This window comes from Hyla sarda, chromosome 1, assembly GCF_029499605.1.
Source record: "Hyla sarda isolate aHylSar1 chromosome 1, aHylSar1.hap1, whole genome shotgun sequence".
NCBI classification, from domain to species: Eukaryota; Metazoa; Chordata; class Amphibia; order Anura; family Hylidae; genus Hyla; species Hyla sarda.
In genome coordinates this window covers 333,669,367-333,695,774 of record NC_079189.1, presented here as the reverse complement: position 1 = coordinate 333,695,774, position 26,408 = coordinate 333,669,367, and the positions used below count along the sequence as shown (strand labels likewise).

The 26,408-nt window shown below is 41.6% G+C and overlaps 1 protein-coding gene across 3 annotated transcripts in view; it reads right to left on the bottom strand.

The window, feature by feature from the left end:
* Positions 1-26,408, bottom strand: part of ADAMTSL1 (ADAMTS like 1) — a 956,942-nt gene that overhangs the window by 318,840 nt on the left and 611,694 nt on the right. Inside the window, exon 1 of one of the 3 annotated variants that reach the window (XM_056519759.1) lies at positions 24,093-24,336. The exons of the other annotated variants lie outside the window; for them this stretch is intronic. Within the exon in view, the coding sequence (XP_056375734.1) occupies positions 24,093-24,155 (63 nt within the window). The 5' untranslated portion in view covers positions 24,156-24,336. Of the gene's footprint in view, positions 1-24,092; positions 24,337-26,408 lie in introns of those variants that run through there. 3 annotated transcript variants of the gene reach the window in all.

Sequence of the window (26,408 nt, the reverse complement as noted above, 5' to 3'; positions counted from 1 at the left end):
CCAATAATCACACATTAATAGGGTTACATTCAGACACACCAGCATGTAACAATACAGGCTATTTGCGCAGTTCATTGTTTTTGGTTAACCAGATATGTTTTTATTAACTGTGATGTCATCACTTTACGATACATACCATCCATATACACTACAAGTAATTATTGGCAGCCTGAGACTGTATGTAATGGTAAAGCATGAAAGGTCTGACAGCATGACACGACATGGTACGACACTCCTGACAACTGTGGGAATGCTAGGATTCATGACCAACTACACGATTCGCACTTCTACATAGCAGGAGATAATCTTTGGATCCAATTCTTATTTTCTTTACTATTTTTCCTCATCTTTAAAGGTGCTACTAACTAGTAGATCTCTTAAATTTCTGCACTTTTTGAAACTTTGAGTTTGAGTTGGCCCGAAAATGGCATATTGGTGTCCTTAGATATAGAATCACTTTATACATGCACACCGCAGGAGCAGAGTGTAGAGACCAAACGGCAATTCCATCAGTCATCTGAAAAATCGCAGGATTGTATCAATTTCATATGTGACGCCCTGTTGTTTATACTAACATGCAATTTTTTCAATTTCGGGGAGAATTGGTTTATCCAAATTGGGGGGTGGGGGGGTGACCAAGGGTACACCAGTGGCGTGTACCTTGGCCAACCTTTACGTGCAATGCTTGAAAAGCACTATGAGGGAGATTTATCAAGCTCCATAGTAGATTACGTAGCTCTGCATACTTTTAGATTGTTGCTTATTCCAAAGCACATTTCTGAAATCTGCTCACGTAGTAATTATTATTTTTTTACTTTGCAGTGGTAATGTATTTATCAAATGCGAAAGTTGCATCTCCCTTTAAAAGTCTCATATGTATTCCAGGTCCAACCTGGCTTACAGAAAGTGCATATGTCTGCAGAAAAGGAAATTAAAGGGGTACTCCGCCCCTAGACATCTTATCCCCTATCCAAAGTATAGGGGATATGATTTCTGATCGCAGGGGTCCCCCCGCTGGGGACCCCCAGGATCTCGGCTGCAGCATTCCGCTGTCATTACTGCAGGGAGCAAACTTGCTCTGTGCGTAATGATGGGCGATACAGGGGCCGGAGCATCGTGACATCACAACCCGCCCCCTTTATGCAAGTCTATGGGACTTTCTATAAAAGCCATACATTTGAAAAGAATGATAAATGATAAATATATTGCATGCTACAGGCGTTTTGTAGATTATGTTTTTATGATATGGACGGGAGATGTAACAGAATTTGTGGAGTTCGTGTCATTACTTAATGGCACGAACAACATGTATCTCACTTTCACAATACGTCCATTGCACACAAGGTTTACAGAACACATTCATTCAATTAAGATGCAAAAGGGTTCCCTTCAACTCATTGCCCATATTATGGAAGAACATGTAGGAGACACAAAGGTTTTAACATTTCTAGGTATAGAAAGAGTTAATCAAGTTCCAGGCCTGGATAGACGCAAAGCACTCTTAAGACGGGAAGCGAAGTAGATCCTTCGCACGAATGCGCAAGGTCAGCTAGGACTGAATGACCGGCTAGATCTAAGCCCTTTCTTGTAACTCTCTTTTCTTATGTAGAGTTTCACTAAGATGTTGCTTAGAGTGTTATTGTCGTTTTTAACAACTATCTTTTCAGAAATTATTCCTGTATGAGAACTTAAAAACTTGCACTGTGATGTGAATAGTGTTACATCCCCTTCTGTGACGCAGGTAGGACGGAGAGCATTTACCCGACTGTCCGTGTCACAGGAGGCGTGGTCTGAGGAAGCGCCAAACGTGGCGCGAAATAGCTATCACGCACCTGTCTTGATGCAGCGCCCCGGCGCCTGCATTGTGTATATGCACCTGAATAATAAAGAAGCCGGTTGGTATTTGCACTGATCCATGAGTGCCCCCCATTATTTCTTCCTGTGTCACGCTACAATTGATAGTGATTCAATGTCTAAAGTTGTAACAATCTGCGTCCTAAGACTATTCTCAGACTGTTCTAGTCCAACGATTGTCAGACACAAGGGTGAACATACTATAGAGACAGACCAAGCAGCTACTATGCAGACACAATACCACATCAACATCTCCAATTTCCATTTGCAGAACCTAAGCACCGACTTACCAACAGCGTCTCCAGCTGGCTTGTCATAGATTCAAAAGAAGCAATGTCCAGCAGCAGGATATGCACTAAAAGGATATTGGATATTTATGCCTATATCCAACCAACCAGAGAATACACTCCGATGCATTTAAAGGGATACTCTGGTCTAAAACATTATTTTTTTTTTTTAGTCAACTGGTGCCAGAAAGTAAAACAGATTTGTAAATTACTTCTATTAAAAAATCTTTATCATTCCAGTACTTATTAGCTGCTATATACTACAGACAAGTTCTTTTCTTTTTGAATTTCTTTTTTTTCCTGTCCACGTTGCTCTCTGCTGACACCTCTGTCTGTATCAGGAACTGTCCAGAGTAGGAGCAAATCTTCATAGCAAACCTACGCTGCTCTGGACCGTTCCTGTCAGTTCCTGTCAGCACTGTGGACAGAAAAAAAAGGAATCCAAATAGAAAGGAACTTTCTCTGTAATATACAGCCGCTAATAAGTACTGGAAGGATAAAGATTTTTTTTAATAGAAGTAATTTACAAATCTGTTTAACTTTCTGGCACCAGTTGATTAAAATTTTTCTTTCCACCGGAGTACCCCTTTAGGGTGCGTTCACACGCTCTTTGTTTTTGCAGGTTTTCCGCTGCGTATTTGAAAGGGGCGAGTTCTTCTCGGCTGTCCATAGCATATTGTCTGCGGCGGAATTTACACTGTGGAAAATCCACCGCAGTCCCTACTGACTTCAATGGGGCTTGCGGCAGATTTTCCGCAGCGTAAATTCCTCCGTGGAAAATCTGCTGCGGATAGCCGAGTAGAGCCCGCACCCTTTCAAATACGCAGCAGAAAACCCGCAAAAACAAAGAGCTTGTGAACGCACCCTCAATGGCCCATAGTCATACCGCGACTAAGGCACATTTAGACCTGAAATGTGTTTGTGTGTATGCTCTGTTTTAATGGATATTGGAATAAATAAAGACAAAAAGCCACAAATTTTAGTACAAAGCATAGGTTTTTGCAACATTTGGCAACTTTTTGTTGATATGTGCTGTTCTCACCAAGTCAGTGGAGCTTAATGCCAAGAGGGCATGGTTTACTATAATTTACGCCTATATTCTCGGAGCTGGCGTCAATTCTTTTTATACTGCTGCACCAGCTGTCTCACACGCCAGGACTGATCAAGAGGCGTAATATTTCTTGGCATGCTGGGAGTAGTAGTTTTACAACAGTTTGCAGTCCTAGCTTTTACAGTATTTGTAGGTAATAGTTTAGGAACCACTCACTCCTCCATCACCAGCAGATGGGATTTTGCAGACTTTATCATATGCAACGGTAAATTCTGGTACTTGGTAGACAAAGAGACATATGTTGTAGAGGAATGGTAGGTAGTGAGCTGGTAGGTAGGCTTGTCAGTGGCATACACTGTCAATGAAGGATGCATTTGCAGTTTATTGTACAAAGCAATATGAAAAAAATATAATGTGTAAAATTAAAAAAGAGCTCAACTGAGCCCCCTAGTGTCTAGAGAGAAACTGAAATATCTACATGAAAACCAGACCTAAATACGTTTAAGACCAAGATGGATTAACCAGATCCACTACCTGACTTGATAACATAAGAAGCAGTGGATTTATTTCTGATAGAGAAATACATTCTGTATATTCATCTGTTAAAAAATGCTAGACTGACACGGCAGGAGCATATCTCAATTTTCTTTGCATAGACAGCTGGACTTGTAATAGTGCAGAGAAGGAGACGTTGATGACAGGATGCAGCACATGGACAACTTATTCTGTCCTTACTGTGGCTAAATGGAAGCAGTTGTCTTCAAAGGTGTTGGGCTGGAGTGCTGAGTATACACATGTTCTGTGTTAGGAGACAGCGTGCAGTGCCTGTACTGTCTGTAGAAGTATCACTCATGTGCTAGGTCTGGGGTCCAATATAATGAATTATATTAGTATTTAAAATGTCTGTACTGTGCTTTACTTACATGGCTTTCAAGCAAAGTTAGTAAAAAAATGGTTAAATATAAATATGCATGAAGCAAAAATCACATATGGCGTTTTTTGTGTGACAGAGGTGCGTTTTTTAAGCCATCTGGTTCCCGGCTCCAAGCTACAGTAAATATAAGCAGTGGAACTATTTCTCTAATAGAGCGTTACTGATGGTCAAAGAATAAGAATTAAACAGTCTCTTCAACAGTCTTCTTATGTAGAGCCTTTAACACCAGGATTAGGGGATGTGGTGTTGGGTTCTGCCACAGATCCCCCTTGGTACTATATACCTCTAGGATCAGAGGTGTAACTTGTAGCTCCTGGTCCCCGATACAAAATCTGCAACAGTGCTCCATGTGCCAGTTAAGATACTGATCTCCTTTGGGTCAGATGTGCTGGGGGGATCCCTTGGGCACCAGGGCTCTGATGTGGCTGCTACCTCTGCACCCTCCCTATAACTATGCCCCTGTCTAGGGTAGAAAATTCAGATAAAGCAGGTACTGGGCTTTGACCAGGCATCCATATGTGACTCTTATATGATCACAAACCACCTTTTGGAATATCTGTTTGCAAAAGTTATGACAAGTTATGGGTCTTACTGGCAATTGGCACCTGTGTCCAGTCTATGCACACTGATTTCGATCAAAGCTTTAAATTCCAGCCTCTCACAGAAGATCTCTCACAATAAGAGGATTATTCTTGGACTTACACTTACACTATCCTTAGGAAAACCCATTAATATCTGATTTAGGGGTCCAACACCCAGCAGCCCTGCTATATCATCAGTTTGCTAAAGCAGCGGCACCACATATGCAGTGAATGGAGCCAGATGCAGACAGCTCCATACACTGTGCTGTGGCCGTTTCAGATTACTGCAGCTCAGCTCATACTCACTTTAATGGGAGCTAACCTGCAGTAATCCAGCATGGCCATTACACGTTGGTCCAGATTTACCAATCTGCCTGAAACCCAAACAGTCTGCTTTGGCTATAATAACAAATCAGAGCTCATCTTTCATTTTACCAGAGCTCAGATAGGAAAGCTGAGCTATGATTGGTTGCCATAGGCAAAACCAGACAGTTTCAGACAAACTGACAAATCTGAGCCGATGAATGGAGCTGTCTACTTCTAGGTCAGTTCATTATGAACATTGGTTGGTCGCTGCCCCGGCAAACACCAAATTAGCAGGGACGTTGAGTGTCAGATCCCAATGATCAGATATTGTTAGCCCGTCCAGAGAATAAGGATGTTGAGTGTCAGATCCCATTGATCAGATATTGATAGCCCGTCCAGAGGATAAGGATGTTGAGTGTCAGATCCCAATGATCAGATATTGATAGCTCGTCCAGAGGATAAGGATGTTGAGTGTCAGATACCAATGGTCAGATTTTGATAGCCCGTCCTGAAGATAAGGATGTTGAGTGTCAGATCCCAATGGTCAGATATTGAAAGCCCGTCTTGAGGATAAGGATGTTGAGTGTCAGATCCCAATGGTCAGATTTTGATAGCCCGTCCTGAGGATAAGGATGTTGAGTGTCAGATCCCAATGATCAGATATTGATAGCCCGTCCAGAGGATAAGGATGTTGAGTGTCAGATCCCAATGGTCAGATTTTGATAGCCCGTCCTGAGGATAAGGATGTTGAGTGTCAGATCCCAATGGTCAGATTTTGATAGCCCGTCCTGAGGATAAGGATGTTGAGTGTCATATCCCAATGGTCAGATATTGATAGCCCGTCCTGAGGATAGGCCATCAGTAAAAAGGTCCTAAAATCCCCTTTTAGACTATCTGTATTACAGATCCCAGAAAGTTGTAGCAAGTATAAACCAATTTGGGGGAATTAGTACCTCCCTCGATTTTCAGGGACACCCACAGCTCCAAGCCACCTTTACCCCTATTAAACCAACCTACTCCCAGCCTACAGTCCTGAGTGTCTCTGTCCTGTAGCTGACATTGCTCTGGCACTGCAGCTCAGACATTGTCACTGCTCTGCTACTTGTGCACTGTCATACTACTGTTCATGCTCTTCATCTTAATGGCGCCTAGACAGGCACTATTTAGACCTGTTTTCTCTAGTAGCTTTTGGGGAGTAGGCTTCTCATGACATGGACAGGGTTCTCTGACAACCAGCTTTCAATCCCAGGAGAAGTTACAGCAAAATACTTGACTGAAACAACGTTTTCACTGTTATCGCAAAGCAGGGTATAGTAGCACTGTCAAATCTGGCAGTCAATCATCTCTGTGGTACACAGACTCCAAGTGCGAACAGGACCCACAACTTAACAAACCATAATAGAAAGATAATATATACACCCCCTAACAACTGCACTGTGTGAACTAGTGGATTCCTACAGAGGGGTCAAGATCTGTGATGCAATTGACCCCAATGGGTTGCAGTAACTTAGCTTTTAGCTTGCATATGACCCCACTGGAGAGCTTATATATTTAACTTTTGTTGAACCCAGACATGTAAATTTAAACAAATTGGATTCATTGAAATTCTCATTTATTATTGGGATTGTTCTGGTCCCCAGAGTAACCACAAGCAGAAAACTGGGTATATTTCTCCAGCTGCCGATTTCTCTGTGGACATAGCCTGTCATACTAGAGACCTACGGAAAGTCATAGGGAGTTTGATCCCAATGCTCTATTATGGGATTGCCCTCACTATAAAATATAACCATTCAAATAAGTTAGGGCCAATGAGTTAGGGCCCTATTACTAAGGCAAAACAGAACAATATCTCCCTATGTTATAGGGCCAGAGATCAGCTGAGAGAGATATAAAAATCCATTGTTCATTGGCCGCACATCTACCTGCATTATAGGGGATGTGCAGGAAACCAACAACGGAATTAAAGGGCTGCATGGACAATCGAGCAATGCATTTACTAGGAAAACTTCACAATGGAAAATATATCTTATAATAAGATTACATTAAAATATGTATGCTATTGTAATGCTATTGGATACAATGACCTCTGTTCTTTCCTAACCCCAGACAGACAGCTATACTTTATTTAGACTTAAACTCTATGTATTTGCTTTTCCTTTCAGCCATTGTTCACTCCGCTGATGTAGTAAGGGCTCAGAAGATGCAGTAAATGAATTTGCTGCTTCTAAATAGATGACTCAAGTGAGCTAACCACTCAAAGTGAACGCCTTGTTTGAAAGCCCTGCTGCCATGGCTGAGCTCCAAGGAGTTATCCATTCTCTGTATACAATGGCTCCACTTAGACCTGTGGTCATATGCTATAAAGAGCCCACTGAAATAATAGCAAGGGCTGAGTGCCACATGTTAGAAGGAGAAAAGCTTTCAGTCTGTGCCTGCTCCAGAGAAGAAATAGGAGAAAGAGCTCGACCACTCCACCTGCACTCGCTTTCTATTATACAGCGGCATCACGAAGTACAAAGGGATGCCAAACAAACGCAGATATGAGTCAACATGCCTGAATGGAGGTGGGCTGAATCTGGCCCGTGAAGAGCAAGCAGATGTCAGTGGCGGGTCAATATGTCAGCTGGATTCCATTTACAGTAAATGAGAGTCAGATTGTTTTTATTGGCTTTTTATTAAAAATGTAACAGAAGGAAAATCTGTTAAAGTGTCCATCCGGCAAAGTGTTGGAAGCAACGCCAAAAGCTGCTCAGAGATGTGCACTTGATGAACCCATATCAGGACATCTCGGGGAAATATCTCTGCTTTCCACCTTGCCTGACAGGAGAATCTGCTTTAGTCATTCTGACATCACAGAGGAGGGCCAGGGAGATGTTCCCAGGATAAGAGGTTACATCCTTTTACAGGAGAAAAACATCATAAAATCCATGATCATCAGTCACAATAGTGATTTCCTACTACATATGGTAGTCTACTACTGAACAGCTGCACAACACACCAGCAGCTCAATGCTGGGTCAAGAGGGCTCAGCTTCTGCTTTATCTACCTAATATACATGTAGGAAATGACTATTGTAAAAGACTGCACAGCTTTACTCATGTGCGCCTTTAGGTTGAATTCACACAGTGTCTGCTTGCTATATTCATTTGGGTATCTATAGGCCACCATTTACATGATGGGGCCAAAACAGTGCCCTTTAGGCTCCCTTTGGCTATAATATGTCGGTATGGCATTTAAAGACTTTACCAAATAGCACAGTCTACTGTGCTTCTTCATACATACAGTAATGAAACTTCATACATCAAATCCTTAACACACTATGGGGAGATTTATCAAAATCTGTCTAGAGGAAAAGTTGCTGCTTTGCCCATAGCAACCAATCAGATCACATCTAACATTTTTCAGACATCTTTTCAAAAATGAAAGAAGCGATCTGATAGGTTGCTATTGGCAACTCAGCAACTTTTCGTCTGAACAGGTTTTGAAAAATCTCCCCCTATGTGCATAAGTCATATGTGACTTAATAGGAAATTCCAAGGATAGAATTTTTTATAGAAGACTCAGGGTGCTTTAAAGAAATCTCACTCACATGCTTTAACAACCAAAATCTGCTCCCAGTCCCCACCATTCTCCATTGCTTCCTGTTTCTTTCACCGTGTTGTACCAGAAGGTAATTTCCTCTCAGCCAGTCATTGCTATGGACCATGGCCCTCATTTGCTATTGAAAACCCGACATGTTTAGTCGGGTTGTGCGCCAGATTCTGGAGCACTGTGCCAGAATTTGCCCAGAATTTAAAAAAAACGACTAACTCTCCACTTTACTAAGAATACCCGAAAAAGGGGTGTGGCTGTCGTGAAAAGGGGACGTGGTCACGGAAAAGGGGCGTGCTCCCGACATTTTCACAAAAAACCAACATATTTACTAAGGTTTCCACAGAAAATGTGGTGGATTTGAGCTGAGGAAAACCCTACAGATCAGAGTATGTGTAAAAAAAAGCAAAGTGTAATAATAGATTGAGAATTCAGATAGTTTTAACAGGTAGATTAGTAATTTTGGGAGAAGTGGAACAAGGGGGCTGGCATATGCTACTTGTTAATAAAGTTCTGTTCTGTGCGAAATCATTGATCCTGATCATTGATCCTATCTGATCAGGTACCAAGTGTACAGGAATGGCTGAATCTGGTGGATAAAGTTAAAAGATATGAATACATTAAGGCTCAATCCTCAATCAAACAAATGAAGAGACATAATAAAATATGGGAAAAGTGGTAAAAAGGCTGGATACCAAAAGACTTGTCGATATACTTCCCTTCCTTCCAGGACTCTTTTCCTCTTTTTAATTATATTCCTTTTTTTTTTTTTTTTTGCATCGGCGATATGGGAGGGGGAGGGGGGGAGATGAATTGTTTGATTGTTATTTGTATTTTATATACTTATTTCTTTTTGATATGTGTACCATTGTTCTGTGTTAAATCACAGTATTTGTATGTGAATTATTGTTGGATTAAATAAAAAGAAAAAAATTTGATATATAAAAAAAAGCAAAATGTAGGGAAAAGTGGAAAACGTAGGGAAACCTTAGTACAAAAAATTTTTGTAGGGAATTAAAACCCACAAAGCAACCTGCACTCCACCATTAAATCAGGGCAAATGACTGGTAGTGAGCAGCAGGGAGCAGCAAGGATCAGGAGCCATCAGAAGGTCAGCTGTGGGGTACTGGAACAGGTGAGTATTCTTGCTTTTTATTTTCAAAGCCCTCTGTGTCCAATATAAAAAATTCTAATTCCTGGAATACACTTTTAAATATTGTGAATATATCAGTAACAGGAATCTGTCACTTAATATGTCACTTATATCTTTCCAAGTTTCTTGCCCTATGTAATTATTTAATCCCTCCATATTGCAGAACCTCTAGCTTTAGAAGATCTGAGTAATCTGAAAAATGGTTGTTAGGCACAGTATCCCTAGCAACCATATTTTGACAAGACGATCAGCTCAATAAGCATTTGAGAACAGAAAAGCCATATCATTCTTCAATACTCTGTATCTGATTGTGTCTATGTAAAAATGGTGGCGGGTCTCTTTAAAGACACTTTTGACACAGATTTTTGCCATGAAAAACAGTGAATATCTGTGTTAGTAAGACCAGGCTCTCCAAAGTTGGAAGTGTATGCCTCAGTGCTTAAAGTAAAAATGCTTTATTATACAGATTTCTTCGTAGCCATCTGTTTTTTTCACGATTTAGGTAATATGTGTATAATTCCAATTTGACATCATACTATAAGAAGTTATGAATGTCTAATATTTGCTTCAAGCTGCAACACTTTCCCCAGCACATGAAAAGAGCTGTTGCGAAAATGTTCAAATCTAGGAATAAAATGTGATATAATTGCCATGACTTCATCATATATGGTGCAGGCTTCTTGGAATGGTTAAGTGGCTTGTTTTTTACTGCAAGTAAACCCTGTTCATTAGCTCCAGCGGTTCCAAGAAGTGTTGGAACTTGACCCAATGTTGACTATGATCCCTGATTCATAACCTTCCTTCCTCCCAGGCTCCTAAAAAACAACACTATTCTCAAGCTTTAGGAGTATGCAAACCAATAATAGAAATGCACAGTCTACAAGACGAAAGTGTGTGTATATTTATATATATGTATATATATATATATATATATATATATATATATATTGACACAGTGACCCCTCGACATACGATGGCCCCGACATACAATAATTTCAACATGCGATGGCCTCTCAGAGGCCATCGCATGTTGAAGGCAGCATCAACATACGATGCTTTTTTATGTCGGGGCCATTGCATAAATGGCTATCTGGCAGCGCTGAGTGCTTCAGCTGCCGCCGGATAGCCGTTTACGGTGCCCCATGGGCTCCGGTGATGGTCACTCACCTGTCCTCTTCGGGATCCTCTGCATCGTCGGCGCTCTCCATCAACGACATCACGTCGCCGCGCACTCCATCCCGTCATCCAATAGGAGCGGCGTGCGTAGCGACGTGATGGCGGCGACAGAGAGCGCGGTTGCCGGGGAAGCAGAGGCCTTGCCGGAGCGTCGGGGACACCTCGGGGACGGTGACATCCCGCGGGCAGCGGTGACGAGCGGTGACGGTCCGGAGCGGCGGGGACAGGTGAGTACAACTTTCTCTAACAGTGGTCTACAACCTGCGGACCTCCAGATGTTGCAAAACTACAACACCCAGCATGCCTGGACAGCCAACGGCTGTCCGGGCATGCAGGGTGTTGTAGTTTTGCAACATCTGGAGGTCCGCAGGTTGTAGACCACTGTCCTATACTTTAAATTGCACGGATCCCTCAACATACGATGGTTTCAACAAACGATGGTCCGTTTGGAACGGATTACCATCGTATGTTGAGGGACCACTGTATATATATTGCTGTGGATTTGCCACTATAGATTTCTTAGAAATCTGCATCAAAATCTATAACAATTTCTTTTAGTGGGGATTTACTGAGATTTGTTATTTTTCCACTGAATTCCATACTGATTTCATAACAGAAATACACGTACCCGCTACAGCTCAACTTCTGCATGAAAAATATCAATGGCGTGTGGCTGAGATTTCCTAAAACCTCATCCACTTTCCCACTACTGTTTGCCACTGTAAAGTTTTCTGGCACAAAAGTGATGGGAAAAGCTGCAACATTTCCTCCCATGTGAATTTATCCTTAAATTCTTCCCGCTGTTTTATTTACACAGGTAAGTATGGCAGACTGTGTTATTCCCTAATTTCCTTTATGGCAGGATTTAAAGAGAACCAGTCAGGTTCCCTGAGGCCTCACACACCGGCGCCAGGACCTGACAGGTGAGGAGAACCAATACCACATAGAGCCAAAAATAGACTTTGAACAGGGCTTGGTAGGTAGCTAACATGACTGGATATGGAGACAGTGATTGAGGGCCCCATTTAAAGCCCAAATTTGGTTCGAACTCAGCCCAACAGTCAGGGAAATAACTAGTCCCAGTGGCCCCCAGTGCAAGTTCTGGATCTGCCCCACTTCCCCAACAATATAAAAAAAAAATATCCACCATAAGGTGATTTTAGTACATACCTGGCAAGCAGTAATGGACATGCTTAGGAAGGATCTGCGCTTGTCTTGGGGCTTAATGGCTATGTTGTGAGATTACCATAATACTGTGGATAGCTTTTTGTGAACTTGTATTTCCTTTTTCAGCTTTCTTTTTTTGACTACAAATCCCATAATTCCATTTTCTTCCCTCCCACACATCAGCCACCCCATCCATTGAAACATAAGAGCTGCATCCATTCAAAAAACCTGTGGTTTTCAATCAGGGTGCCTACAACTGTTGCAATATTTGCAGATTGATCTCTCTCCCACCAAGCGATCGCTCCACCCATTGAAGCAGACAGGCTCCCTGTCATCAGCTGACTAGTGAGTCAGGTCTTGGCCGCATTGCAAGCTGAGAAAAATCTGAGACAGCAGTCATTTTGCATGCTGGTAAAAATAAATATTGGGGTGAAAATCAAATAATAATTTGGAGAAAACCATCACACACAGGTACAGACACTATATTATGAACTACACTAACTTTACAGCCCCTGTAGCATAGTCAAATCCTGGAATACTTCTTTAACATCAGTACGGCAACTTTCTATGCATCAGATTTACTCCCATACTGTTACTAAACAAACCTAGCATACTGAAATCATTATTACCAATAATACCAGCACACAAACAGAACAAGAAAGGTCAGCACCTCCAGACAAAATGAAATACGTGCACAGGTGCACACTGGTAGTTTTGTGGGTTACCAATAAACAAATAATCTGTCACACCATGACCCCTACCAATACCACTCACTAATGACTGACTAATACTGTTATACTCTTACTGAATAAACTTTACAATGACCAAAATGTCAACATACAGTGACCACAGAGAAGTATATACCAAGTGTACATGAGTGCTCTTTAGACTGTACAAGTGATTACACAGCAATTACATCCAGTGACTCACAGGTGACGTCTTCTCTGATCGGAGTTGCTAATTTTTCTTTTTCTTCTCCATCTAGCCTGGACCATCTTTAAAGGGGTACTCCACTGCTCAGCATTTGGAACAAACTGTTCCGAATGCTGGAGCCAGCATCGGAAGCTCGTAACCTCATAGCCCCGCCCCTAATGACATCACACCCCACCCCTTCAATGCAAGTCTATGGGAGGGGACGTGACAGCCATGACGCCCCCTCCCATAGACTTGCATTGAGGGGGTGGGGTGTGACGTCATGAGGGGCTATGACGTCACGAGCTCCTGATGCTGGCTCCAGCATTTGGAACAGTTTGTTCCAAAGGCTGAGCAGTGGAGTACCCCTTTAAGTCTTCTCTCAGCAATGATTTGTCTGGCAATCCCTACCTCTTTCCAAACTCCCTCATACAGTAGTTAAGCTTCCTCTGTAACCCTATATCGCAGTTAGGCTTCCTCTGTAACCCTATATAGCAGTTAGGCCCCCACTCTACCCCTATAAAGTAGTTACCCCCCCCCACCAGTCTGCCAGCATTCACAATTAGATCCCTATACTGCCCTCATAGAGTATTAGGCCCCGTATGGTAGTTAGGCCCCCAAAATGTCTCCACAAATCCCCAGACAGACTCCCCTTCCCCTGCGGGACAAGTTGTAGTTGCACTCCCTGCGACACCGATCTTTACATCCCTGCTAGCAGTAAAAAAAAAAAAAGGGTGAAATAAATCCAGAATGTTGGATTTCTACTTTTGCCAACATCTTATACAAAAGAACTAATGTGGATGGGCTGCTTTTGCCATTGCATTGTGGATTACATAGACTGCATTCATAAGATTAATCGTCAAAAGGAATAGTGGGGATTTTAAAAGAAAATCTTGTCTTAAACAAAGAAAGGAAAAAGTAGAAATATAAAGGAGAAACAGGAGTGTGGATACTGAGCCATCCTACCAATGTGGACACATGACAACAATCAGAGCTCCTGGCCTAAATGTTATTAATCTTTTCCAGAATGATAGGAGTGGCGCCAATAGATGATCATATAAAGTCTCTCAGGATAAACTGCTTTATATTACAGCTTACTTTATTTTACATTAAGCCCAGAGCCTAGAGTATTCCTGCTGGTGGTTATGAAGAAAAACAGCAGTGTCCTCAAAGATGCTAAGCATAACCGTAGTCAGAGGAGCCATGCTAGAGGCCTGCCATTCCCATGAAGACATTTCTGCAAAAGCTTTATGTAATTGTCCTGGCACCGGCATCCAACGGTTTGGCTCACATATTCCAGCCATGCTAGCCAGGGTTTCCAGTGTTAAAACAGATTCATAAAATCACAACTGCTATTCAGTTTATATCCAGAGGAGCCATATCTATGGTTTCTTTCCTTATGAAGATAGAAATAAGTTGAAGCACAGCTTCACTTCCTCGGAAGATTCCCACACGGAGATTTTGATTTCCTTGTGAACAACCTGCCACCTTCATAATAACAGGGCATGACAATTGCAGCAGAAGCTTGTAGTCTCTTGCCAAAGACCATCTATGACAACTGGACCAATATGGGGAATCTCTACAAAAGAGGAGCTCCGCTTTCCTATCTTCTCCTTTATATAGAAAAGCCACACCATGTAAAGGCCTTAGGCTAGGTTCATACTACGGAATTTCCGCCGGAATTTTCGATTTGAAATTTCCGGCAGAAATCCCGCTTACTATAATGCATAGTGTAGTGAATGGTTTTCCGTTCACAAATTCACACTTCGGAATTTGTGAAGCGGAAAATTCGGATGAAAAATCCGCTAGAAAATTTCCGCCTGAAGAAAGGGATTGCTCTTTCTTCAGGCGGAAATCCTAGCGGAACACATAGCAGTCTATAGGAGACTGCAGTGTCTATAGGAGACTGCAGCGCGGTCCTAGCGTCGACTAATTCAGTCGGCGCAGGCGGAACTCGGAATCTCCGGGCGGAAATTTTCTAGTAGTCTGAACCTAGCCTTACTGTGTGCTTGTGAAATTGTTGGGGACCAGGTAGTAATGTCCCATTGGCACAACTAAATAAAGTGATTCCATTTGGAACTTTACCCATGAAGTTAGAATTATGCAGTCTTTCTGCAAATCACAGACATTTAGATGGATATTCTTGTGAGACAAGTTATGCCAAAGTAGCTAATGCTGTTATACACATTATTTATCAGGGAGACCTGACGAATCTTAGTGGGGCCCATAATATATGTTGATATATTCCAACTCTCTGCACACCATCATCATTGCTAGTAATGGTTTATTAAAATTGATATAAAGTGTCACCTATTTACTGGACAGGTAATAGGTATCCGTTTGATGTCCGTCTGTCCACTGGCATCCCCGCCAGTCATGAGAAGGAAGATTCCTCATCACCATAGTGAATGAAGCGACAGCAACATACCGTATTTTTCGCCATATAAGACGCTCCAGCATATAAGACGCACCTAATTTTATAGGATAAAAATCTAGAAAATAAAGATTCTGAACCAAATACAATGTAAAATATAGGACAGTGATCTTCAACCTGCGGACCTCCAGATGTTGCAAAACTACAACTCCCAGCATGCCCGGACAGCCGTTGGCTATCCAAGCATGCTGGGAGTTGTAGTTTTGCAACATCTGGAGGTCCGCAGGTTGAAGACCACTGGTATAGGAGGTAGTACTCACGTGTCCCCGCTGCTCCGGACCCGTCACCGCTGCCCTGGATGTCACCCTCTATCGCTGTCGCCGCGTCCTCGTCGCTCCAGAACGTCTCTGCTGCCCGGTATCCTCGCTCTCTGTCACCGCCATGACGTCGCTATGCATGCCGCTACACACGACGCTCCTATTGGATGACGGGACGGCGTGCGCGACGACGTGACGATGATGAAGGAGAGCGCCGGCCATGCAGGGGATCCCGGCACGGAGCAGACACCGAGGAGGCAGGTAAGCTTTGATCGCCACGTCTGAAGGGTTAATACAGGACATCACCGCGATCGGTGATGTCCTGTATTAGCAGTGGGTCCCGGCCACAGGTACCGCCTGTGATAGGTGTGTATTCGCCTTATAAGACGCACCAACCAACCAACCAAGTTTGTCTTATACGGCGAAAAATACGGTACTCATCTATCTTTAGCAGTCCATAGATATATAGAGTGGTGTTCGAGCATGTGAGTAGTCAATCGTCCAGTGGTCGGATCACCATGGATCGGATACTTATTGCCTTTACTGTGGGAAGGTGATAAGTTATATTTTTGGTATATTCAAACCAGTTTAATTCTTAATCCTGTGAAGGATACTTGGCGTCAGAGGTATCTGGCAATATTAGAGCAAAATGACAATTTGGCTACTCCATTTGCTCCCACAAGCCAAAAACACACTGATATCTTTATTGGCTTTTATAACTGGTCCTTGTGTATGTGTGTAATATTAAAGCCTAATGCACATGGCACATAAACACATATATAGTATTGGTATAAAAGGGAACCTGAATACAACACCCATAGATGAGTTAAAATGGTTCCAGTCTTACATGTGATATTTGGAAACATTACTTATAGGAGAGAATAAGGTGCTTCACAGACGCACAACATTGTGGAACATAGAGGGCAATATAGGCCTATAGTCCATATCCATAGTGCACTTCATATACAGTTGTATGCCTCTGTTCACATATGTGTTTAAGCCATTTGGTGAATTAGATTGTAATCCCCATGAGAACAAAACTGACAGTGAGTAATAACAGCCTGTATACCGCACAGAAGAGGCAGCCTGGCACCTGCCAATATTCATTCCCTATGAATACAAAATCAATAGCTTTAACCAATTCTGGACCGTGCCTTTGGAGGGGGGAGGGGGGAGGGATTTATAATTGTTCTCGTTCCTAAATTTTGACACCATTTTCACAATTTCTTCATGCCCATTTCTATTCGATATATATATTTTTTTTAATGTACCTTCACCAGTTTTGCTTCCTGACAGATCTTTGTAATCTTTTTAGACCCATTTATCGTTTGCAACTTTTCACAAGGTCACCAAATTTTTGCACAATCTCACTCTACTTAATAGGTGGCACAGAAATCCCCAAGACAAAAAAGACAAAAAACATGCCATATTCTTGGAACATCACATGACGTGTTACATTTAGCAAACCAAGTATTGGTATAAAGGTGCAATTCAAATGGATTGAAAAATACAGACATATTTTATATTGATAAAAGCGATAACAACACAACAAACCAGCTCACATGCTGATCAATACAGGATAAAGTACAGAACAAACAAGAACGTTCTGAATATACAGCCTTTTGTTTCTGTTTTCTAAATGTCAACCTTTCCATTGAAGCAATGGTTAAACCGTATCGTGCAAAGGCCTTGGCCCAGGTTACCCCTTCATGCAAAGTGTTACAAGTCACTAGATACACTGTTATGTCTACCCATCGGCAGAACAATACGTAATAACAATATTTTCAATGTAAATTCGGCATGCTGTCTGCTGCGGGGAAATTCACACATTCATTGACATGTAGTAAAAGCGGCTCATGAGCTGTCGCATTGTGATACTTCCCTCTTACGGCTTGTTCTATTGCAGCCCACTCCTCATCTAAATCAGCAAACACCATCTAGTGCTCTTGTTTGCTCTCCAATACTTAAAGGCTCCGTCTACAAGTTTGCTTTACACCGCCTGCTTGCCTGTAGTTAACACCACTTCACAGTTACTAGATAGCATAATTGCCTGCTGGTATTCTTACTTGGCACCCATTCAACTTTTACATCCTTTCAAGCTAGAATGCAGCGTAGTAAACTGGCCATGAACCAGATCCATACCTACATTCCCCAGGAAATTAATATTTCCCAACCCGCGCATGCAGAATGTTACAATCACTTTACCCAGGAATAGAAGCCAGGGAAATCTCCCGGCCTACAGGACAAAGGTCCAATACCCAGCCTCTTTTGAAAGTCTTATTTTATAGATAAGCCCTGCCGGAATAAACATTCGGTGATACTGGGAAAGCTGACTGACACATGTACCATTCACGACACTGGTCGAAATCACAGGTTGGTCATGGGAACATTCTGTTCTCCACCAGCTTTTTTATATTGAAGCCTAACCAGGAATTGGTTAACAGCACATGTAAGGACAACCCAGTACAGATATCTTCAAAAGGTCTTAAAGTATTCTTATACGCATGCTATCAGCACAGACGAGAGTCTTGACGTGTTTCGGCTTTAGATGTCTTAATCAGAAGTATAAGTTTTGATTGTGTCGATTTTTTTAACGGCTAGAAATCAGTGGTTTCCAAACTGTGGTCCTCCAACTGTTGCAAAACTTCCACTCTCAGCATGCCTGGACAGCCAACGGCTGCCTGAGCATGCTAGGAGCTGTAGTTTTGCAACAGCTGGGGGGGGGGGGGGGGGGGGGGCACAGTTTGCAAACCACTGAGCTAGATAGAAGAACACAGCTGAAGGATGTGGGATAAAAAAAATAAACGTCAGTGTATTTTGCAATTGGGAACTGAGGATCTGCAGAGTTTGGGCACTAAATTCAACAACAATGTGGGTTTAGGCTACCGATACATGGAGTCTTTGGCTTTAAAAGGGTATTCCGATGAAAGTTAAACAGATTTGTAAATAATTTATACCAAAAGTCTTTATCCTATCAGTACTTATCAGCTGCTGAGTTGAGTTGTTCTTTTCTGTCTGACCACAGTGCTCTCTGCTGACACCTCTGTCTGTCTCAGGAACTGTCCAGAGTAGGAGCAAATCCCCATAGCAAACCTATCCTGCTCCAGATAGTTCCTTAGACAGACAGGTGTCAGCAGAGAGTACTGTTGTCAGACAGAAAAGAACAACTCAACTTCAGCAGCTGTTATGTACTGGTAGGATTAAGATTTTTTAATAGAAGTAACTTACAAATCTGTTTAAAGGGGTACTACCGTGGAAAACCTTTTTTTTTTTTTTTTTTTTTTAAATCAACTGGTGCCAGAAAGTTAAACAGATTTGTAAATTACTTCTATTAAAAAAATCTTAATCCTTCCAGTACTTTTTAGGGGCTGTATACTACAAAGGAAATGTTTATCTTTTTGGATTTCTCTTTTGTAACGACCACAGTGCTCTCTGCTGACCTCTGCTGTCCAGTTTAGGAACTGTCCAGAACAGGAGAAAATCCCCATAGCAAACATATGCTGCTCTGGACAGTTCCTAAAATGGACAGCAGAGGTCAGCAGAGAGCACTGTGCTCGTGACATCAGAGGAAATGCATTTCTTTTTTGGATTAGTATATAGTATACAGCCCCTAAAAAGTACTGGAAGGATTAAGATTTTTTTAATAGAAGTAATTTACAAATCTGTTTAACTTTCTGGCACAAGTTGATTTAAAAATAATTAATAAATAAATAAAAGGTTTCCACGGTAGTACCCCTTAAACTTTCTTGAGCCAGATGATATGAAAAAAATAGTTTTCACTGGAATACCCCTTTAACATGAGTACCATAAAGATTGCAAGTGAATGTTGGAATGGGGGTCGCGTTGTGAACTGCAAGTAGACATAAGTGTGAACCGACAGTAGTCAAAATACATTTCTGGTCGCAGTCGCAGCCATCTGCGGGTTTACAATGTGACCCCATTCACTTGCATTATCTGTAAAGCAGCACAGTTCTGAAGCTTGACATGGTAATCTTTGTCCAAAGCTGGGGTGTACCCTTAACCTAAATCCACAATATTTCCACAGCAGAAATTGGCATTTCTTAATGGGGAGGCCCCTTCAAACAGCTGTTTGGCAAGGGTGCCCGGTTTTGGCCCCCCTTCAGTTCAATAATGCCAGCCTATACTGAGAATAGACCATCACATTTGTACGGCTGGACCCTCCCTTTGCAGAGATTGAGAAAAAATATTATTCCCTGACAACCATGCATTGTCCAAAAGATATTTTAACTTTTTCCTTTCCTACAACAGAATTTTCCAATACGAATAACATGAGCTGAAAATAGGAATTTAAAAGAAAGACCTTTTCTTTCTACTGGCCTCACTGATTCCCACGGGTTCCTGCTCAGTCACAGCGAGTGGTGCCGGGCTGGGCAGGCTGGCACTATAGGAGTGGGTGACATAAGTATATGGAAAAGTTACCATTATAAGCTCATATGAAACTCCTGGAAAACCCCTTTCCTGACTGGGTCTCAGCAACAATATTAAAGAGGATCTGTCACCCACTGAAGGGCCTCCCAAACTCCCAGCCAACAGGAAGCACGTGCTGGAAGTGAACTAGTGCATCCTTCTCGGCTCCCAGATGGCTGGTAGGGGATGTTATAGACTCAGAGCGCGTGGCCTGGTAATAGATGATCAGCCGTCCCATATCAAGGATATTCCCTGCTATGATCCGTCAGGCCACTAAAAAAACAGTGATACATTAAGGGTGCATTCACACTTGTCTGCTTTGTTAAGACCGTACAAAAATTTCATCCAAAATAAATATGTTTCTGGCGTTTGTCCAAGTCTGGCAGGATTATCTGTATTTATTATTTTTTTTTTTAGTTTCTTCTTATTAGAAAACAAAGGACATACGGGCAATGATGCCACTTAGTGTGGTCCCCAACTATCGGAGATACAATGTATGGTTGGTCACGTGGTTTTCATATCAGAGAGGACATCGGCTCAGAAGCAAGGATGGACAAGACCGGTGTAGTCATCTCAGGGTCCCTCAAATATTAGGAGATGAGGGAGCATTTATGCATGCAATTTTTTTCCAAAAAAGTTGTGAAATGCTAGGCTATTACCACAACACCCATAATCTTTAATGGAGAGGGCAATGTACACGCATGGGCTCCTCCTTAGCTAAGGTTGACTGGGTAAGAAGTTTTCCTGAAAGTTTTATTGCAGCTCCTGGCAGTGGTTGCATATGACAAAGGGACTCTTGGACTCAGGGGCGTAAACATAGGGGGTGCAAATGTAGCAGTGGCAGAGGGCCCTGGTGCCTAAGGGGACCCCAAGGCACATCTGTCCTATAAGAGACTAGTATTACATATAAGTGGCACATGGTGCCCTGTTGCAGATTTTGCATTGTGGCCCAGAAGCTACAGGTTACGCCTCTGCTTGGACCAGAGAAGTTTGTGCACGAAAATATAAAAGATAAATGTTTTTGTTTTGTATTTTTGACAGTAAGAACAGCAAAGTCCCGTTATAAGTCAAAGGGATCCATTAGGATTCAACTGGCACATCAGTAACAGATCTGTGATAAAGTAAAGCCATGATACCGGTGTGAACTCTGTGTTTACACTGTGCTTTTTTGTATAACTTTTTTTTTGTTGTGCAATCCTGGTAAAATAGCACCATTTTTTATTGGATTTTTAAAAACTTAGGCTAAAGCACAAAATCGCTGGAATAATGCATCAAAAACGAGGGAAACATTGCACCGCAGCCTAACTTTGTAAACTATATTGACAGAGCATCAAGTCGCCATTTTTAAATATTTTCTGCAATAGCTTGTTGTTTGGAGGGGCGATGTCATATCTAAGAAACCCTGCATTCAAATTTATAGAAAACACCACAAAAAATGGCAGCTCCAATCTCAGAGTTTCAATGAATATTTGAGAATTCAGTGTATACCCAGGTAAATTAAAGTTGGCAAACTGATTTTTCATTTTATTATTATTATTTTTTTTTATATCATGATTATTATTATTAATTGTAAATGTGTTAAAAATCCATTTGGATTGCAGATAGAGGCCCATATTTATCAAGCGGTGTGAGAGGAAAAGTGGAGAGATTTTCTCACAGCAACCAATCACAGCTCAGCTAACCAGATGTGGTAAAGTGAAAGCTGAGCTGTGATTGGTTGTTGTGGGAAAATCCCTCCACTTTTCCTCTCACACCGTTTGATAAATCTGGGTCAGAGTGTGCTGCAATACAAATGGTGCCAACTGTAAATATTTGGTAGGTACAACCAATCATCCCATATATGTGTACACATTGGGGGAGATTTATCAAAACCTGTGCAGAGGAAAAGTTGCCCAGTTGCCCATAGCAACCAATCCGATTGCTTCTTTCCTTTTGCAGAGGCCTTGTTAAAAATGAAAGAGGAGATCTGATTGGTTGATATGGGCAACAGGGCAACTTTTCCTTTGCACAGGTTTTGATAAATCTCCCACATTGTTACTTGTAGGCAGGGGTCAAGTCCTGGAAAAAAAAATGAGGGAACTCATCCAAGGTTTTTTACTCAAGGACTGGTCCTGCAAGACTCCTGCTAATGGGAATGGTGTCCCTGCTGGGGAAAAAGTGGAGGAACTCAGTTCCCAGGGACTTGAGCCCTGCTTGTAGGGCAGTGCCCGCATAGTATCAGCAAACAATGTGTCAGATACATCATCTTTGTCGCAGATCATGCCCAGTGGTGGACAGTCCATCAGTTCTTGTGGCGTTCACAGGTTGTGCCCAGATAACAGTACCCTATCACTACAAAGCCCAGCCAACAACTTCCTCTCAAGCTAATCTCTTTCCATCAAAGCTAATGACCATGGGCACCTGTGCCCAATCTGAGGGCACCCAGACCACACTGCTGGGATATAATCATCATTAGAGATGAGCGAACTTACAATAAATTCGATTCGTCAAGAACTTCTCGGCTCGGCAGTTGATGACTTTTCCTGCATAAATGAGTTCAGCTTTCCGGTGCTCCCGTGGGCTGGAAAAGGTGGATACAGTCCTAGGAGACTCTTTCCTAGGACTGTATCCACCTTTTCCAGCCCACCGGAGCACCTGAAAGCTGAACTAATTTATGCAGGAAAAGTCATCAACTGCCGAGCCGAGAAGTTCGTGACGAATCGAATTTACTGTAAGTTCGCTCATCTCTAATCATCATACCAGATATTTTAGGAATATATTTGGCTTTTAACCCCTGCTGGTTACACTGGGTATATTCCTTCTGATCTGAGGTTAGTTTAAAAGAAGGGAAACACGCACAGTCTTTTTGGCAGCTTGGAATGACTTTACCATATGAGCACAGTATACAGAAGAGCTCCGGAATGTACAGCTGAGACCCAGGGAATAGCTGGATAATTAGACGTATTCCCCTGTGGATCCCATAGATCGATGACAATCGTATTCTACACAAGGGTCTACAACGGAATAATAGTGCAAATAGTGGCACTTACTATGATTCGCAGCTTTCACCAACCAAATCCAAAAATGAAAAAGATCTGGGAGACACTACAAATCCCAGCAAACCAGACATGCTGGGACTTAACAGATATTATGCAATCTATAGGTAGTCAGTGTATGGTAGAAGCACCAGCACCACTGCATGCTGTGACTTGTAGTGTGGAGGCAACAGTATGAATGCCTACTTTCTGGCTAGTAGACATTTTAATGATGTGCTTGGCAGTGCCACAGAAGAGGATGCAGGTGTAGAACAACTTGTGGTGCCTCCAGCTGTTGCTAGCGTCCAGTGTTTCCGAACCAGGGTGCCTCCAGCTGTTGCAAAACTACAACTCCCAGCATGCCCGGACAGCCAACGGCTGTCCGGGCATGCTGGGAGTTGTAGTTTTGCAACAGCTGGAGGCATCTGGGTTGGGAAACATTGCCATAGTCCTTGAAAGACAGACTGGCATAGCATGTTGGGAGTGGGACAGAGCAAGCAATAGGTGAGTATATAGGCTTGGCATGGTATATAGGTAGTAGCAATGACTCCCACAACAGATAAAGTTATATGGTAGAAAATAAACTTTGGATTTTGTAGTCCCACAATAGAGGTGAAAAACCAAACCAGGCAGTAAAAGTCCCAGACTCCTAGATGATACAGATTCTGGGACTTGTAGTCCAAAAACAGATGAAGCAACAGAAAGTCAATACAGTTTATCATCTCCTGAATAGCTGCAGTACCCAGCCAGCCTGACTGGCAAAGATGCTAGGACTACCCACAGCACATGGACCTGGAACTCCAGCAATGCCCCCTACTACAGCAATGCCAGGTCACCAACCTGTTACCCCTGGCAGCACCACCAGACACAACTCTCCGAGCACAGAACTCAGGCTAACTCCAGTACTATCCACAAGAGCAATGCTAGAGAAGGAGGAAAGTATTTACCAGGAGAAGGCACGCCAGGGCCAGCAGCACAGTGCCAGTCACTGCCCCACGGCAGCATTCCATAACTGAGAGCGGGAGGGAGAGAGGACTGCTGTCACATCCAGCTCTGCTGCTCACACTGCTGCTCCAGCCTCCACACACCGGCTCTGCTCACATTTCTCCAGCCAAGGGGCGTGTGGTGGGGGGCTCAATGGAATCTCTCTCAGAGCAGGCAGCCAGCCAATCAGACTCTGCTAATCACAGGCACCAGGGCGGCAGAGGGGCACAGACCAGCGGGGGGCTACACCAACTGCAACTGGCATATGGGGGCTGCAACAGGAAGACGCCACCCTGCTGCTGATGGAGATGTGCTATTACCTATCTGTCTCTGTCTTCTGTCTATCTATCTATCTATCCCATATCTATCTATCTATCTCATATCTATCTATCTATCTATCTCATATCTATCTATCTATCTATCTATCTATCTATCACATATCTATCTCATATCTATCTATCTATCTATCTATCTATCCCATATCTATCTATCTATCTCATATCTATCTATCTGTCTATCTCATATCTATCTATCTATCTATCTATCTATCACATATCTATCTCATATCTATCTATCTATCTATCTATCTATCTCATATCTATCTATCTCATATCTATCTATCTATCTATCTATCTATCCCATATCTATCTATCTATCTCATATCTATCTATCTATCTATCTATCTATCTATCCCATATCTATCTATCTCATATCTATCTATCTATCTCATATATATCTATCTATCTATCTCATATCTATCTATCTATCTATCTCATATCTATCTATCTATCTATCTATCTCATATCTATCTATCTATCTATCTATCTCATATCTATCTATCTCATATCTATCTATCATCTATCTATCTATCTCATATCTATCTATCTATCTATCTCATATCTATCTATCCCATATCTATCTATCTATCTCATATCTATCTATCTATCTCATATCTATCTATCTCATATCTATCTATCTATCTCATATCTATCTCATATCTATCTATCTATCTATCTCATTTCTATCTATCCCATATCTATCTATCTATCTCATATCTATCTATCTATCTATCTCATATCTATCTATCTCATATCTATCTATCTATCTATCTCATATCTATCTATCTATCTATCTATCTCATATCTATCTATTTCATATCTGTCTATCTCATATCTATCTATTAATCCCATATCTATCTGTCTGTCTGTCTATCTATCTATCTATCTATCTATCTCATATCTATCTATCTGTCTATCTATATATATCTATCTCATATCTCTCTATCTATTTATCTATCTCATATCTATCTATCTATCTATCTCATATCTATCGATCTATCTATCTATCTATCTATCTATCTCATATGTATCACATATCTATCTATCTATTTATCTATCTATCTATCCCATATCTATCTATCTATCTATCTATCTATCTATCTATCTATCTATCTATCTATCTATCTATGTATTTATCTCATATCTATCTATAAATCTATCTATTTCATATCTATCTATCTCATATCTATCTATCTATCTATCTCATATGTATCACATATCTATCTATCTGTCTCATATCTATCTCATATGTATCACATATCTATCTATCTATCTATCTATCTCTATCTATCTATCTATCTATCTATCTATCTATCTCATATGTATCCCATATCTATCTATCTATCTATCTATCTATCTATCTATCTATCTATCTATCTATCTATCCCATGCCATCCTTAACCAGGTGTCAGCTAAACATCTCTTCCCTGACTAGTGGACACGGATGTTTCCTTTCTAAAGATACTTTTAGAAGCAAGTACTCCATCTTGTGGATGTTAGGTTCTGTGATTTTTTGGCTGACTTCAGTAAACATGTAGTTTTATAGTGTAAGTGCTTTGTACAGTTCTTTATGTATTCTACAATTCTGGAAATTCATGAAAGGAACAAAATGTGAGAAACCACGTGACACCCCCATTCCTTAATTATTCCAAATAACAACAAAAAAAGTAGGGACAGAAGGTATTCCTAAATGTAAGAAAGCTACCATATTTTACTTGTTTGTGTAAGTAAATACAGAGATGGAGAGTTTCTTTAATATCTACTTAGAAATCACCTCTCCCTAAATATTTATACCTATCTATATAAATAAATAGGAGCACAAAATAGTAGAGCAACATTTTATTATTTAACAAGTTAAAGGGGTACTCCAGCCTTTGAAAAAGTATAGCCTATCTACAGGATAAGGAATGTGTCTGATCGTGGGAGGTCCGACCACTAGTG